This window comes from Vitis vinifera, chromosome 15 (genome assembly GCF_030704535.1).
Source record: "Vitis vinifera cultivar Pinot Noir 40024 chromosome 15, ASM3070453v1".
Lineage (NCBI taxonomy): Eukaryota > Viridiplantae > Streptophyta > Magnoliopsida > Vitales > Vitaceae > Vitis > Vitis vinifera.
In genome coordinates, this window is record NC_081819.1 from 17,959,540 (window position 1) to 17,976,173 (window position 16,634).

The window sequence follows — 16,634 nt, forward strand, 5'->3', positions numbered from 1 at the left end:
TTTTTTCTTTTCTGCAAAGAATGACTGAATAATTTTCAGACAAGTTACCAGAATTGCAACAGAGAAGAAAAATGAGTAGGGAGAGGAGGGTGGCCATCTATCTTCTTCATCTAGTTATGACCACTGATCAATGAATGGTGAATTGCAGGATCAACTCTGATGAAATAAAATAAAATCAAATCAAACCCACCAAAAATTCAAGAATTTGTACATCCTTCTTCAATTAAAGGCAGACGAATATCGCGCTGGATTATCATCTTAAACATAACTAATAAAAGAAGAAGAATGAAAAAGGTGACAGGAGAGTGAAAACAAAGGAGCGAAGAAAAGAAAAGAAAAGAAAAATAAAACATAGTTTCTGTTTTTTCTGGTTGCTAATAGGGTGGGCGAGCAGTTCCCCAATAGGCCTCAGCAGGTAATTGGCATGAATTGAGAAGATTTGGAGGTAACCCTTGAAAAAGAGATGCGTTAGGATCTGGCAAAAGCTGTTGCTGCTGCTGCTGCTGTTGCGGCTGTTGTCCCACCATTCCCGGAGATCCAAGAGGGCCGCTTCCGGGAATCGGAACCTGCGGCTCTTCATCCTCCAGAGGAAGCCTCTCGTATGCGGCATTACCAAATGAAGCAGCCATGATTACCACTGGACCCGAGGCTAGTAGCGGCCCAACCACGCTACCACCCACCACCTGCCCCTGTCCGCCGGCCAGGTATATGGTTAGCCCCGACGCAGCGGGCGGTGCTGGAGGGGGTAGAAAAGAGCCGGAGAGCGATAAGATCTCAAATCTTCCGTGTAAGGTCACAACTGCACCGGGGGAAGCGGGTTGCCTTAGAGTGACATTGGTCACAGTTCCGCTGCCGCTTAAAATGCAAATCCCCCTCTGTCGCCGCCGAGCAAAGGTGTTTAGACTGTCCATGATATCGCATCCGGTGGCAATTTCCATGACATGGGATCGGAGGGCGTTGGCACTGTCTCGTGTTATAATGATGGGAGGTTTGGGCTTGTTCTTGGAGCCAGCTGGTCTGCCTCTAGGTCTTCTCGTGATCTCTCCATCGCCACTGGATGTGCCGAATTCTTTGCCGTCAATCGGACTAGTGTTGTTGGTGGCGTTACTTTCATCGCGATCACGCTTCTGTGCTCGGTTTAAGCTGCTGCTGCCACTTTGTTCATCTTCAGAATTGGCTTGTGGGTGGTGTTGATATTGGTGGTGGTGGTGCAGCTGAAGATCTCTGGTGTGGAAAGGAGGAGGAAGAGGACGACCATGGGCTGTAACTGGATCCATTTCTTTCCTTTTGTTTTGTTTTTTGTCCGAAACCCTATTTACCTCGAGGCATAAAAATACCCAGGTGAAGTAAATTGAGAGACAAAGAGGGAGAGCTTCTTGGGGTATGATCAGTCTTTGCTTTGCTTCTTTTGTGGCTTTCTGAGGTGGCTTTTTGGGTGTTTTGATGAATCAAATGCCGCTAACCTTCACCAGAAAAGAGAGGAGAAAGGGCTTTTGAGCATCACCCACCAAATTTTCAGCTGAAACAGCTGAATCAGCCATCTTTCTACTCTCTAACCTCATGTGAGAGTTGTTTTTCTTTTCCCCTCAACTGTTGAGCTTCTCTCTTTTGTTTGCTGTTGGTGAGGGTTTGGGAGAAAATGAAGAACAAGGGGGGGATAGAGAGAGAGAGAGAGACAGACAGACAGAGAGAAAGAGAGAGAGAAGGAGAGGGTGTGAGTGATGTCCTGGGGTTGGGTGGTGTTATGTGTTTTGGATATAGTGTTGGGTTAGGGTTAGGTCAAGGCATTGGATCGATGATGGGGTTTGGTTTTTGGTAAGCCAGCGTGCGCATGGGCGGTGGATGGGCCCTACTCTTTTCTCTCTCCATTGCCCAATGGGTCCCCAACTACACATCTCATTTTCTCTCTCTCTCACCTTTTTTTTTTCCCCTGCAATATAAGTTCATCTTGTCTCCTTCATTTCCTTTCTCAAACCTCTCTTCTTTCTCCTTCTCCTCCTACCCTTCTTCGCCACACCCTTTCTACATGAATTCCCCTCTCTGGTTTATCCCTATGATCCACTCGAAACAGAAACATTAACAGGCACTCTTCTTCTCCATAAATGCTCAACAAAAAACATGGACAAAGGTCAAAACTTCAATACCCATTCATCTTCATAACAATTCCTTTAATGGGTTTGTCTTGTTTCACTACTACTGTTTCATACTATCAACCATCACCCCCACGCATTAAAACAACAAATAACACATACCATATAACCCATTGGAAGTGTATGCATACGAAGAAGGACTTCTACTTCTACTTCTACTTCTTCCTTTCCATAAAACCAAAACCCATTGATCTTTTCAGCGATTCTTCAATAGGGAAATGATTCAGAGTTCAAATTAAAGTAACACAGCATTATCAGAAACAACCGCATACTGTTGATGACCTAGAAAAACCCATGTCGGGATCCAGCTTCCTTCACATTTTTAACATCCAAAAATGAGGTGAAAGGCTGCGAGAGCTGAGTTAGTGAGGAGGAAAATGACAGGAGAAAATAACAGAAACTGAAGAGCTTTGACGTCCATGGATTTGTTCTTTGCTACTTAAAGAAATAAACGTTACAGCCCAGAGAGGGGTCAGTTACTACTGTTACGGTCCTCCTCATCATCAAAGCCAGAGAGACTGAGAAGTGGCAGTCCCGTAAATAAAGCCAACAACAAGGGCAACAGAAACAATGTGCGTGTCCCAAGAATCGAGTCGCCCTTAAGACGCGTCCTGACCCACATAGTTCGGGTCCGCTCCAATTCCCCATGATCCACATGCCTCTTTCTCTCCCTCTCTCTAGAAATTATTTGCTCTCTCTCTACATGTTAATGGTTGTGGGGCCTACCAGCTGCTCCTTCATGAGACGTGTCTCTTCCCTGCTCCTTCCGACTCTTATCTTATCACCTATGACTCTGTCACCCCTCCCCCACGCTCTTCCCATCCACGCGCCGATGTGCTTTCGCCTTATTTTAAATAGGCGAAGTAAGGAAATTCGGATTCCGATTCGGATTCGGATTCGGATTCGGGTATGTGAATGGAATTTATGCCCTAAAAGCACATCATCTTTATCTTTATATAAAAAAGAGAAGAGGGTTAGAGGTTTGCGATTGAGAATTTGTATGGTGTTGGGTATTGAAAAGACAAGACCATTTAGTAACACTATTATAAGAAGAATTAATTTAGTACATTTTGATCAATATTTTTATTATAATTTCTAATTAATGTTACATTATTTATTAAATTGGTGATATATCAACATCATGCATTTATACAACATTGATTTTGGCAAAAGATGATTAGAGTTTGATCTGGTTAAAGGAAGATGACATCAATATTTTTACCATATTATAAAATCACTTCATTTATTAACCTCTTAAATTTACTTTTAAAGATTGGAATCTTAAATTTGATTAAGTGCACTCTTTGCCCTATCTACATGCATCATCATATTTTACATTCAAAATTTAATATTTTGCTGTTACAATTGACTAATGTTATTCTAAATTTAATACTTTGATTGATTATTATATTTTTAACCATGTTTGGTTTTGGATCATTTATTTTTGAATAATATGAAAAAATAGGAGTCATATTTGTTTTGAAAACTGCTATTTTGAGGTTTTTTAAATAAAAGTTTATTTAAAAACTTGAAAATTTTTTATCTATTTTTAAATATGTTTTAAAATTAATTTTTATATTTAGTATTTTACTTTTAATTATTTTATTTGTATAATTATTTTTTAAAAAAATAAGTAAAAATAATTAAAAAATATTATTTAAAAAAAACCTTAATTTTTGTTTTTAAAGATAGAAAATAGAAAATAGATCTCTAACTGCCAAGCACTTTTTTTTTCTTTTTAATTTTGGAGAACATGTTCTTGAAAACTAAGTCCTTACTTTCTTTTTCTTTTTTTTTCAAAATTTTTAAAATGAAATATAATCTTGAGTCAAGTTAAGACACAAGTTTTACTACTATGAAAAATAATTGTCATCTAAAAAAATATATGGTATGTGACAAACAAACTTTGAGGATTAATTATTGGGTTTTGAATATAAAATAAATAAATTATGAAAAATAATGATAATCAAGTTGAGGAAGCATATTTAACCCTCAATATTCATACAATTTCTCATTAAAAAAAATAATAAGAAAAATGAAGAACAAGGTCTCAAATAGGAAGATGAGGATGAGGGAAGGGGGGCAGTGAGGGCACGTGCATGCAGGAGAAGCACGCACATCCATGCAAAAGGAAGGACAGAATATTCCCCTCATGGGTGATGATACGTCCCTCTCCCCCACTCTCTCTCTCTCTCTCTCTCTCTGTCTCGCTTTACATTCAAGTACGGATTCCCCCCCTCCGGTTTGTAAGGGCCGGGGGTGGGGGTTGGGGGGGCGTAGCTCATAATTGAAGTGACTCCCCTCCCATGCATATTCTCTTGTCATTTCATTCGCCCTTTTCATTTCCCTTTCAATTCCCTCTTTCATTAATTTTCACATGTTATATCATTTATATATATATATATATATATATATATTTAAAAATGCTTACTTTTTCTAGTTAGATTGTGCATGTTTTTTTTTTTTTTTTAAAGAATTTTGAGATTTTATTTTAAAGTGATTTTAATTCAAATATCATTATAGGCTTGCAGTTTCTTTTAAAAAGAAACTAAAAATAATACTAAATCATCATGACTTTGGTTCGTATTTATAATTATATTTTTTTATATTTTAAGTGTTTAATCAAACTTAATATTCAAAGACTTAATTATTAAGTTATTAAATTAATTTATCAACATCTTTTTAAATTTTAAATTACAATATTAACTCATTTTATCTAACATATTTAATATGTTTAAAAACTTAAATTAAGTTATTTAACTAATATTAAAATGTATGTGATAAAACTTAATATTTATTATTTAATGATTTAACTTAACTTTAAGTTAAATTATTCTTAAATTATTGACTTAAAAGCTTATTGCTTTTTATATATATATATATATATATATATATATATATATATATATATATATATTAAGGTTATTTAATAAACTTAACTTAAATTTATTCTCACTCATATTTATTTTTATTAATTTTAAATAATAAATTTATTTGTGAAATACCTATATTTAAAGTATTGTATATACATGTGATCATTATAAAATATTTATTATAAAAAATGAGTCATAATTTTAAAATATATTCTCGTTAGTATGGATAAATAATGCAAAAGATATTTGAGATTAAGAATTAATTAATTATTTTGACTTAATATTTAAAGTTAAAAATAACTTTAAGTTATAATATTAAGTTATTTTATCTAACATGCTTAATTTATTAATTGACTTAAATTAAATTATTAAGTCACATTAACTCATTAAATTGATTTATTAAACATGCTCTAAGTCATTAAATTTCTTTATAAAACACGCAAGTGAAATTAAACAAGAATGATGAAATAAACTTATAAATAATTTTTAAATATCAAAATCTTTCTTAAATCTATCCAAACACATATTAATATGTGAATGTTTTTATTAAATTTAATATTTAACCTTTGACATCCAAAAAATTAATTAAAATAAAAAGATTCAATGCAAGAATTTTTTCATTTTAAAATTTTCAAATATTTTTTTTTTCTAATTATAATAGTCTTACACATGGAAATTATATGATTTAAGTATAACTTCTTAATATATATATTCCAAATTCTATCGATTTTCAATATCAAATTCTTTTTATTGATTGATATAACTGCTAAATAATAAGATGGAAAATTCTTAAATTACAAAGATAAAGACAATAAAACCTTTATGATAAATCCCCAATAAAATAATAATCTTGATTAAATAATAAAATCTTCTTATTTTAACTCGGGTTAAATCTGGGTATAAAATAATAATTTTTTTAAATCATCAAAGACTTAAAAAAATATAAATTAATAATTGATCAAATCTATATAAAAAGAAAAGGAAATAAAACTTCATAATATTATACTTAGTATTAACTTTTAACATCTCATTTCTTCTTTTAGGAGTCTCTCAAGATTATTATTTCATTGGTTTTATGTTAATATTTCTTGTTAAAAAAAAAAAAAGGAAATTAAGGATAGAAATTGAAGCAGAGGGGTAAAATGGGGAAAGATAAATTAGATAATAGAAAACACCGACATGGTTTGACTGCATCGTCCAGAGTGTAATTTGGGAGCGTGAAAGAGAAGCGTGGGTGGCGCTGACAGTGACAGTGACAGCGTGGCTCAGTTTAGCATCACCCTCTTCTCTCCACGCTTCTATGCGCCGTGGTGTTCATTCAACTTTCACCAACCCCACACTCGCCACTCAATCACTCCATCATATCTCCACTATTTACACTTCTGCCATTGTCACCCTTCATTTACTCATTATTTTCCATAAATTCACCTATGTTTATATTCATAAGGCTGCTAATTGACAGTATTAAGCACTGAATTTAAAATATTTAATTATTTATATAATATTTTTCTCAATATAAAATTAAAAAGGACACAAAGAGGATAATAATTACAAATAAAATTCCTTGTTAATGTATTAATTTGAATAATTAATGTATGTTAGAGTGTTTTAAAAGACTTTAATGTTCATCAAGACTCTATTTAATAATATCATATTAAATTACTAATCTAATTAAAAATTTTAAATTAGACATACTCTTAGATTGTGAAGTCTGAATCAATTTTGTTGCGTTTTATTCAACATACCAATATAAGTCAAGTTCCCTGGTAAGTTCGAGAGGATTGAACTATTTGATCAACTTACAGGATTGAAAGGGGTAGTGTCACTTAGAGAATTTTATTTTTTTTGGTTAATTAACGAGTTTGCTTATATTATATATTTAAACGTTTTATATTTAGTGTTTTATTTTTTAGAAAGTATAGTCACAATTGAGAGATATTTTTTTAAAATTTCACCATTATAACTTTTCTTTTTCGTTTTAATTAGTGGATTGTTAAATATTAAGGTACTACATGAAGGTAAGTAAGGATTATATTTATCACTGAACTACGTTAAAAATCTTTATCTTTTCCTTTATTTTCTGGTCGTGTATGATTTGGTTAACACATACATTGCCCAAAATTATTTGATTAAATCTAAAAATTCATAGAATCCAACTTCAAATCTTGCCAAAAGAACAGAACAGTAGCATAATATTATAAAATATATATAAAGAAAAAAGAAAAAGGGAGGGGGTGCAAGTGGGAAACCAAATTCAGCATGATGGCAGCACCGAAGAGAAGAGAGAGGGAAGATGATGAGACTGCAGAAACACTACTTCCAAAAACAATTTTAGGTAACTGTGGACTGTGTGGAGCATCTGCTAAGTGCCCATATACTTGCTTACATGCACGTGTGGCTATTTTTAAGATTAAAAATGTTTTCATTTTTTTTTTCTTTTTTTCTTTTTTTTTTATAAGTGGTTTGTGTGTGTGCGCGTTAGGTTTTCATCAGACTCCTTTCAATCAGCTGATAAGAGAGAGAACTTCAACTTTACAACTAATTTATAAGTTGCCTACTGATGAGTGATGGCCACTACCTAAAGCTAGGCAATGGGAAGGGTCTTTAATTAATTCAAGTAATTATAGGCTATAAAGTAGGGTTTAATTAGTACATTAATTTGCCTAAATGATGGAATATTAAGAGTCCCACGGCTAATGCTTTTAGAGAGCACTTTTAACATAAAAAGTGCTTTTTCTTTTTAGAAAACAAAATAAATCTAGTGAAATTTAACAAATGCTTTTAAGTAGGAAAATGGGAGTGTTTTCTAGGAAAAATAATTGATTGGCAATTTTCACAAAAACACTTTTACTAAGAGTATTTTGATTATATATATAAATAGTATTGAGAAATATGTTTAAAAGTGATTTCAATGAAAGTGCTTTTAATTGTAGCTTTTGGATCGATAATGCTTTGATTAGTAACGTTTTCATTAGATATGAATAAAATATATATAAACTCGATTTTTTAATAATTGTTTTAAATGATTCCTTAGATTATGTGTGGTTCCCGAAGCTTTGAAGGAAAATGTGAGAAAAAAAAAAAATAGAGAGAAAAATTAGAATAAAAAAAAATAAAAAATAGATTTAAAGTTAATAAACCATTTTTATATATCACTTCAAACTTTTTTTAAAAATTTAACTCTTTTATATATAAATTAAATAATTTAAAAATATACAAATTTCTTAATAATTTTAATTATATATCATTTTTAATTTTTTATAGTAAAACTAAATATAAGAAAATCATTTTTTTTAATTTTTTTTTCATGATCCTTTTTGGGAACCAAACATGGTAGTTTTAAAAGTAAATGGGAAAATTTTAAAAAATTATTAAATGCCCACTTTCCATAAAGATTTGATATTTTAAAAACCATTCTTTTTTATATATATAAAAAAAAAAGAATATTAGACAAAAATGCTTAATTAAAAGAAGTCTATCCCAATGATTCAAATTAACACATCAATTAAGTAGCTAGTTACAATAATTCTAAAAAAGCATTTTTCAGAGATATTAGTACTGTTGAACGGAATCCAAGAACTGCACCATTCTTAATACAAGATGGTATTAATGGACCTGCAAATCGTATTTTCTTACTAGTATACCAAATGCATGGCCATGGCCATGGCCACGGCCGTGATGCTAGCATCTGCTTTAAGTTTATATTATCCCCCATAAGGAATCAAGCATGTTCACCATCTATCAAAGTAAACGATAGAATGGGGGTTGGTGTATATGTAGGGGGATGGAGAAGAAGGAGAATCTAAAATTAAAATTCAAATAGTTGGGGCTGTCGCCGAGAAGACCGCTCCGCCTTCTTCTGGACTTCACGTTCCTTTCATCCCTCTCAAAGTCTCATCGGATATAGCCGGCTGTCTTGCTCACCCCCCAAATAAAAAAGAAAGAAACCATGTCGCTTTCAACAACCAACCAAACAAGATACATAAAATATGCAAGTGCATTGTTGTAATGCAACAAAACCATCGTTTTCCAGGGTGGTCAACGCTCCCCCTGCCTTTACCCTCTCCTCCTAGGTACCCCAAATCCAAGTCTTCTTCTTCTTCTTCTTCATCACCATTGCCTCTTCTAAGATCTCCTTCTTTGTTTTTTCCATTTTTAGTCTCACTATTCAATTTCTTCATTTTTGGCTCATTTCTACCTTGCCATTTATTTATTTATTTATTGTTTATTTATCCTTTTTCCTTGCCCTAAAGTGGGTAAAAAAAAAACAAAGGAAAGTGACCCAATAATTTGATTGGTTGTATCATATATTTTTGTTCTGGTTCTAAATGGTTATTTTGCATGGTGCCCAGTGAATGGTCTGAACACAATTGGTTAATGACATCCACATGCTGAACTTTGATCGATATGGACCTACTGGCATCCATTAGTAGGGAGATCCTTCCTCATTAATTCCATGCAAATGCATGAACAACTCCAAATTTGGACCCCTTCTTCAATGAGTTAGGTAGGGTTTTTCCTAGAAACTACCACTTCATGGAGGGACTACTTCTTCTAATTGGCAAGCAATTTTTTAATTTGCAGGAAGCCCTAGATGAAAGGGACTTTGAGAAAGAAGAATTTAGTTTCTATTTTGTATCCTAATTTATTTCTCTATCTTACAGTATGTTATCTTAATGACAAAAGTCTTTTCTAGTTCATTGAATTTGCCTTTCCAATTTCACCATTGTCTTGCTAGGCTTCATCAATGCTGTTTCAATGCCTTGAGTTATTCACAAGTTGGTTCCATTACCAAGACTGATCTGCAGGCTCACAAGTCCTGTGCACCCAATTGCAAGCAACATTAAGGCTCACTGTCGGTCAAAATAACCATCGTCCCTTAAAAAATGTTGATGTGTTTGGTCTGGTGAGTACATTAGAGGTTGGGTCTTCAAGGAGGACATAGTCTTCCCTATAGAGAGAAGAAGAAAGGGATGCAAGCTTAGAAAAATCCTATGCAGCTGTGGTCCTAGGGCAACATTAATAATATTTTGATATCCTTATCTTAATCAACTCCTTTTTAGTAAACAAATCAAGTCCATTACCTTGTTGAAATAAACAATTATTTGAGTAAAGCTAATCCACAGGGAGGGTGTGGACCACTCAAGAAAACACTATTACTTCCATGTGAAGAGCACCAATAGCTTCGAATCTAGCATAATGTTGCATGTTCTCACTTTCTCAGAAGCCATTTTTTCTCAAAGTGGCTTGAGACTGTTGCACACCATTTCTTATCCTCTGAAGAAGACCAATTGGAAGCTTTCAATTTGGATTAATTAATCAAATTTGCATCGAGCATTGCGAATATTTTACGGACTAAACAGCCGACCAAGTTGAGGCCGCCACGTGATCGATAGCGATCTATTTGGAATCATTATAGTCATCCCTTCACCTGCTTGTTCTCCTCTTTCAAATGAAACAATAGCTCAATTGGCCAGCTACCATTATGTCAACGAGTTCTTTTCACATTGCTAGGGTTTCATTGTGTCTAACCCTAAATTGTACTGTCCACCTTTAACCCTAATTGCATGCTTTCATTGGTTTATGCCCTTGATCAATCTTCCCATCTTTCTAAGAGGACTTTTCTTAAAGCAAACATCATGTGGGAAGAAACAAACCACAACCCACTTTGAAACAGTTTCATTTAAAGCAGATTGATTGAACAAGATATCCAAACCCTAGTTCTAGGAACTCTAGGGTTCTTATTTTCCTGCAATGAGATAGTACCAGAAAATATATTCATGACATGATCCAGGGCATGATATTTTTAACTTCCTTGGGATCCTCTTTAACCAACAAAATGGAGACATAAACATTATCCATATCAACATATGGGGTTTTTTTTTTAATTAGGTTTTTAATGCAACAGATAAGCTAATAATTGTTAGTACTATGGCATTCATATAAAAAATTATGTTCCTACCAATTTGGAAGTGTTGATTATTTGTAGGAAGCTTCCATTTTAAGATTTCGATGGTAACAACTAATTAATTTGTCCAACAAAAAGTAATTTTTAACAAGTTTAATTAATCTAAGAAAGATTGCTAACAGACATCAGTGTGATGCCTCGATCGATAAATAAATTGCATCCTATGACTAAGTGCTAAATATAATGATAACTTTGAGGAATAATATATGGTTTCTTTAACATCTCAAAAGCTTTGAACTCAAAGAATTGTTTTCTTTTCCTTCTCTAAAATTGCCATTGACAGGCATGATATATGATATGACTAAGGAAAACCATTTCTTTAATAACAGCAAAGAGAACAAAATGATTGCAATCAACAATTTTATTGCTAAAATATGTTCTACAGAAAGTGTAGTAATCTTAGGTTTGTGCATTCACTGTAGGTTAACTCATTAAACAATGGATCAAGCAACTTGGGAAATAAAAAACTATGCCAATGGATTATGTTTTGTTGTAGACATAATATTAAGAAGGTGATCGGTTAAGATTACCGAGCAAGATTGCTAAAGCTTTCCTTCTTTATATGATATCATTAGCCAACTTGCATAAATAAAATTGTGTGACTGGATTGAAGCTTGTATGATATGTAACAACCATGAAGAAGAGTGTTGTTTAGTAAACTGAAGCTAGTGAACTGGCATTTTGTTTTTATATATCATGTGTTAATTAGTTTCTTTATTCGAATAATTATATCGACAATGCTTCGAAAAAGTTGAGCAGCTTTAATTTTGAAAGCTTTTTCTTAATCATACTCATGATCAGCAGTTGCAGCATATGAAAATGAGCTGGTTCTTTGATGCCAACAAGGCTACAAACCCTAGTTTCAAATTACTAAATAATTGACCTTAGTATACTGGTTGTGCCTGGGATTCTTGGTGGGCTAATGGCCCAATAGATGAGCTATTTTCCATGAGAGGCCCATGCAGTTAAGACCCTTTCCCTGGTGTGCAAACTACAATTTTTTCTCCTCTACAACAAACAGAAATTTCTCTGCTTAAGGTGGGTTGTATCTGTAAGCCCACCTCTCCAGGCTTTGGTTTGGGTTTTTTGGTGGGTGAACTGAGCCCGGCCATGCTCAATGGCCCAAATTCCACGAACGGATATGGAAGTCTTGGGCCTAAATGATTTGGGGGGAATTGGGCTTTTGGAATACAAAATGAGAATGAGTGGTTTGAAGGGCCTTATCAACTTTTGTCTGCCTCGATGACCCACTGAAAATTGCCTTCAAAGGTAAAATTTTCCATGTTATAGCACATGGGCTAGCTTTAGAGTAATTGGCTTGTACATAACTTGATCGTGTCGTAAATGACAATATTGTACTTGTTCTCTTGTACTGAATATGTCTGGGAGGTGGCCAGACCATGCTTTTGGGAGATTCCCTCCAAATGATGCTTGCAAAATGTGAATATATTGTCTTGTACATTCAGTGCAACTATATTGTATACATATGCAAGGGGATTGTACATGTCTTAATGGCATTCCCAATGATTGTCCTCTCTCCCCCTCTATTGCATATTTTTGGGAGGTGGTTAGATCATGGTTGAGAGGCTTGTAGGTGTATTTCACAATTATAGATATTGAACATGTCTTATATATAGATTCAATGCAATTGTTTTGTACATTGATCAATCTATCGCAAATAGATTGTATGTTGCCCCTATGATGCTATAAATAACCATCTAGATGCCCACGACCTTCATTTATGTTTGCATGATGATATTATTATGCTTAGGAGGTCCTCTCTCCATGAGATGCATTGCATGATTATAAACATTGTACGTTCAATAAGCATTACTTCATAGAAGTTAATGAGACCAAGGTATGAAGGAATGAGACTTAAATACAAACTATTGTGACTAAGGTGCATGAGAATGAGATTTAGGTACAAATATATGGAACTAAGGTTTGAAGATGTAAGATTAAGGTGTAAGCAAAAAAGCAATGTTTTTAGAACTGGATCAGTCAACGAACCAGAAAAGTTACTGATTCACAGTTTAATGGTCAGACCAATGGTTGAACCACGGTTGAATTGATGACGTCATAAAGATATAATTTATATTTTATTAAAATTAAAAATAATTTATATATATATAATTAAAAATCAATAATATTTATTTTTTTCATCTTTTATATAAATATATTAATATTTTAAAGTTTATTAAATAAAACATATATAATATTACATATGGAAAATGGAAGTGTTTAAAAAAATATTAGATAAATGTTGATTGTTTTCTGTTAGACTTGTCATGTCCCACATCAGAAAAGCAAGAGCATAAAAATACCTTTAAAAACCTCATTCAAGTGCTTGCATCCTGATTGACTGCTAGTTATGGTGGATTGGGTCGTGCATGGGTGTGTGGCCCTGGCTATGGTGGGTTGGGCTGTGAATGGGTGTTTACCATTGGTAAATTAAATACTGTTTTGACCCAAAAACCTAGATTCTTAGTTGAATCCAACCGGACCAGGGTCTGATCGATGATTTGACTAGTTCAACCGACCGGTCCGATCCGGTTTCTAAATCATTGCAAAAAATAAGAGGTGAAAGATGAGGTTTTTCCACTCAAAAGTCATTTCCTCCTCTTATCCATGTAAAAGATGAGAAGTAAAAGACAAGTTTTTAAAAGAGCTTTAAATATTTTGGGGGTTTTTCATAAATCTCTTATGTTTTCTAGTTAAATGATTTGAATTTTAAGGATTTTGAAATGGGAAATGAGGAAAAAGGTTTGTGATTATTATAATTTCATTTACATGAATTTTTCCACAACCCTTGTACGCAAATTTCAAACTTTAATAGAGCTCTATAGTTTTATAGGACATAGTTTTTGTCTCAAATGTGTTGCTTCTATAGAGTTTCTCTATATTCCTATGGTAGTGTTAAATTAATATATATATATATATATATATATATATATATATATATATATATATATATATCAATGATTTCATAATCAGGTCATTGAATAGAAAAAATTATCTATTCACATAGAGTTTGACATTTTGGCACTAATATTATATTGTAAATTATGCTTGTTAGGTGTTAGGTCTTCATGCTTGAATTAGCTTATTTTTAGAATAAAACTATGAAGAGTTGGTTGGAACGACATTTTACAAAAGTCACATCAAATCTGAGCAAGGAAATTTGCCTTTTTGTTTTGAAATGATTAATTTCAAGAATAAACCTCTTATGTAGCAGCTGTAAAGGCAGTCCCTATTGAACTCCTCTCTGATCGGTCTTTTCCTATTCCCTTCTGATGGGGTTAGGGCACTTGTGCCTTAAGAGAGTGTTTAGCTTTCTTAGAACTTTAGGGAGTGTTTGGCTTTCCTATAATTTTCTAATTGTAAAACATATTTTTCTTTGTTCAAACAAAGCCTAAAGCTTTATTAGATGGGGCTTGAGGTACAAGAAGATGGGCAAAATGGTAACTTGAATCATATCCAAAGCTTTTAATTACAATTCAGGGTTGGAATGGAAGGTTTAGGTCTCATCAGAGAGGATGGATCTGGATGTTGAGTGTGGGAGGAGACTTTTCAGTTGACAATTAAGTCACTGAAATAAAAGAAATGAATGAGAAGATGATAGAGAGGTGAAAATGATGAAGTCATGCTTGTTTGCATCTCCAATAGCTTGTTCATAGTATCCCTTTGGCTGTATAAGGAACATCTTATCGTTTAGTCCTTTCACAGCCACTCATCCATATAAACAACAGGACAAACCATTGATAACACATCTCTGTCAATCCTGGGCTCCATGCTAAACATGTGTCTGTTTTTTAGCTAAAGATACGAAGACATTTACTTATAATAAAATTCGTTTAAAGCAAGAAGACAAGAGAAGGCTAGCCTTGTGAGGACAGAGTAGTATCCTTCTTAAAACATTACAAATTTTTCTTAATTGCTTCTCAAGGGATTTAGTGACATATTTCAAAATCAGAAGCATTGCAGGCACTGAGTTTATTGAAAAAACAATTCAACTAAACCTAATTGAAAGGGGAAAAAATGTCTAGAATCAGTCTTTCTAGTTTCTTCCTGCATGAATCCCACATAGCTTCCTTGCCTAGCTTGATGAAAACTTATCTCCAAGAAGCAAAGAAGAACTTCTGGTACTTAAATGCTTCTTCTTCTTCTTCTTCCCTACAAAGCTTGTTGAATAATCGAAATCCAGGGTCAGCCTCATATAGCTTTAGTACTAGCACATCCTGTCATCATTGATCTAAATTCTTCAAAATCAACAAACCCATCGCCATCTTTGTCGACTCCCTTAATCATACGTTTACACTCTTGGAGGCTGCACTTAACGCATCCAAGGCTGATTAGAACACGCTGCAACTCTTCCGCGGATATCACTCCATTCTTGTCAGAATCGAAAATCAGAAAAGCATCCATCAGACCATCATCACAGGTGCTGCTGCTACCAACTGTGAAGTCAGTATTCATGACGCGCATGAACTCGTCCAAGTCGATGAACCCATCCCCGTTGCAGTCCACTTCTCTGACCATGCCTTCAGCTTCCTCGACGGCTGTGGACTTCTCCTGTCCTAGCCACAGGAGTACTTCACTGAGCTCGAAGGAGGATATTTTGCCATCCCCATTTGTGTCAAGGAGCCTGAATACTTGTTTCAGCTGGTTGGATACTTCCATAGCAGTGAAAGACGAGGTTAACAAATCAAAACCCGAAAACAATCTCTTATGCTGTCTTCGCTTGCATCGATGGAACTTGTCCAAGACCCTGACTTGCTGAAGAACGGTTCTAGCAGCAGCAACAGGCCATTTGAAGCAAGTCAACATGGTGTGAAAGAGAGGAAATGATGGTGAAACAGTGGGCAGACTGAAAAAATGGTTGGGGGTAAGAAACGATTATTAACAAGATTGGAAGAATAGAACAAATAATTGGACACTTGAATGAGAAGAGAAATTGTGGGGTTTACATTTGTTACGGCTCTTTGGAAGCCTTTTGTCACCTTGCAATAATTGCAAGGACCATTGGTGCCCTACACACAAATACACGACATTCCCCCTTCAACCATATTCAATCAATCTCAGCCGGGTTTTTTCACAGGCACAAAAGGTAGAAACCTTTTGCGATAATCTTCATTTGAAGCTTAGAAGTCAAATGAAATAATCCGAGTCTCTCCCTCTCTCTCTCTCTCCTCCCTCCACGCACAAGCGGGATTTGGCGTGTAGTCAAGACTTTAACTTGGTGCTGATGGAGCCTTGCGGGGCGGAGGCCAGCCGAATTGTAAATTACAAGTGCCGGCACTTTGTTTTCACGTACCCTTTATTTTGCTTTCCAACCAATGTAGACTCCGCAACTAAGGCCGCCTTTGGCTTGTTTTGTTGGTAATCACGGTTACCGGTTCTAGTGTCATTAGTCAACCTAAACCTTTCTTTTGTTCTATCCTATTAACATCATGATGTGTTTGATTATTCTCCCAATGAATGGTCCAGTCCAGTCCACTCACTTATCCAAAAAGACGTCATTGTATCTTTCAATTTCAAATAAGCTACCCCCCCCCCAATGTGTCAATCCTTAATTCCTCAATAACGGTCTGGCGATTAACTAATTTTTACAAGGAAAAAGAAATTCTCCTGAATCCCATCAAC

The 16,634-nt window shown here is 34.2% G+C and overlaps 2 protein-coding genes across 2 annotated transcripts; both read right to left on the minus strand.

Annotated features, from left to right (window-relative positions):
- Positions 1-240: 240 nt before the first annotated feature.
- Positions 241-1,964, minus strand: LOC100245513 (putative DNA-binding protein ESCAROLA-like). The gene has a single exon (XM_002279600.3). The coding sequence runs from the start codon at positions 1,275-1,277 to the stop codon at positions 375-377; it is 903 nt and encodes a 300-aa protein (XP_002279636.1). The 5' UTR covers positions 1,278-1,964; the 3' UTR covers positions 241-374.
- A 12,933-nt stretch (positions 1,965-14,897) lies between these two features.
- LOC100267822 (probable calcium-binding protein CML23) lies at positions 14,898-16,341 on the minus strand. Its single transcript, XM_002279643.4, has one exon. It carries the CDS (start codon positions 15,816-15,818, stop codon positions 15,204-15,206), a length of 615 nt encoding a protein of 204 aa, XP_002279679.1. The 5' UTR covers positions 15,819-16,341; the 3' UTR covers positions 14,898-15,203.
- Positions 16,342-16,634: the final 293 nt, after the last annotated feature.

Bases quoted from the DNA above. Each gene is read 5' to 3' on its own strand.
- LOC100245513 (XM_002279600.3), bottom strand. From the start codon at position 1,277: ATGGATCCAGTTACAGCCCATGGTCGTCCTCTTCCTCCTCCTTTCCAC.
- LOC100267822 (XM_002279643.4), bottom strand. From the start codon at position 15,818: ATGTTGACTTGCTTCAAATGGCCTGTTGCTGCTGCTAGAACCGTTCTT.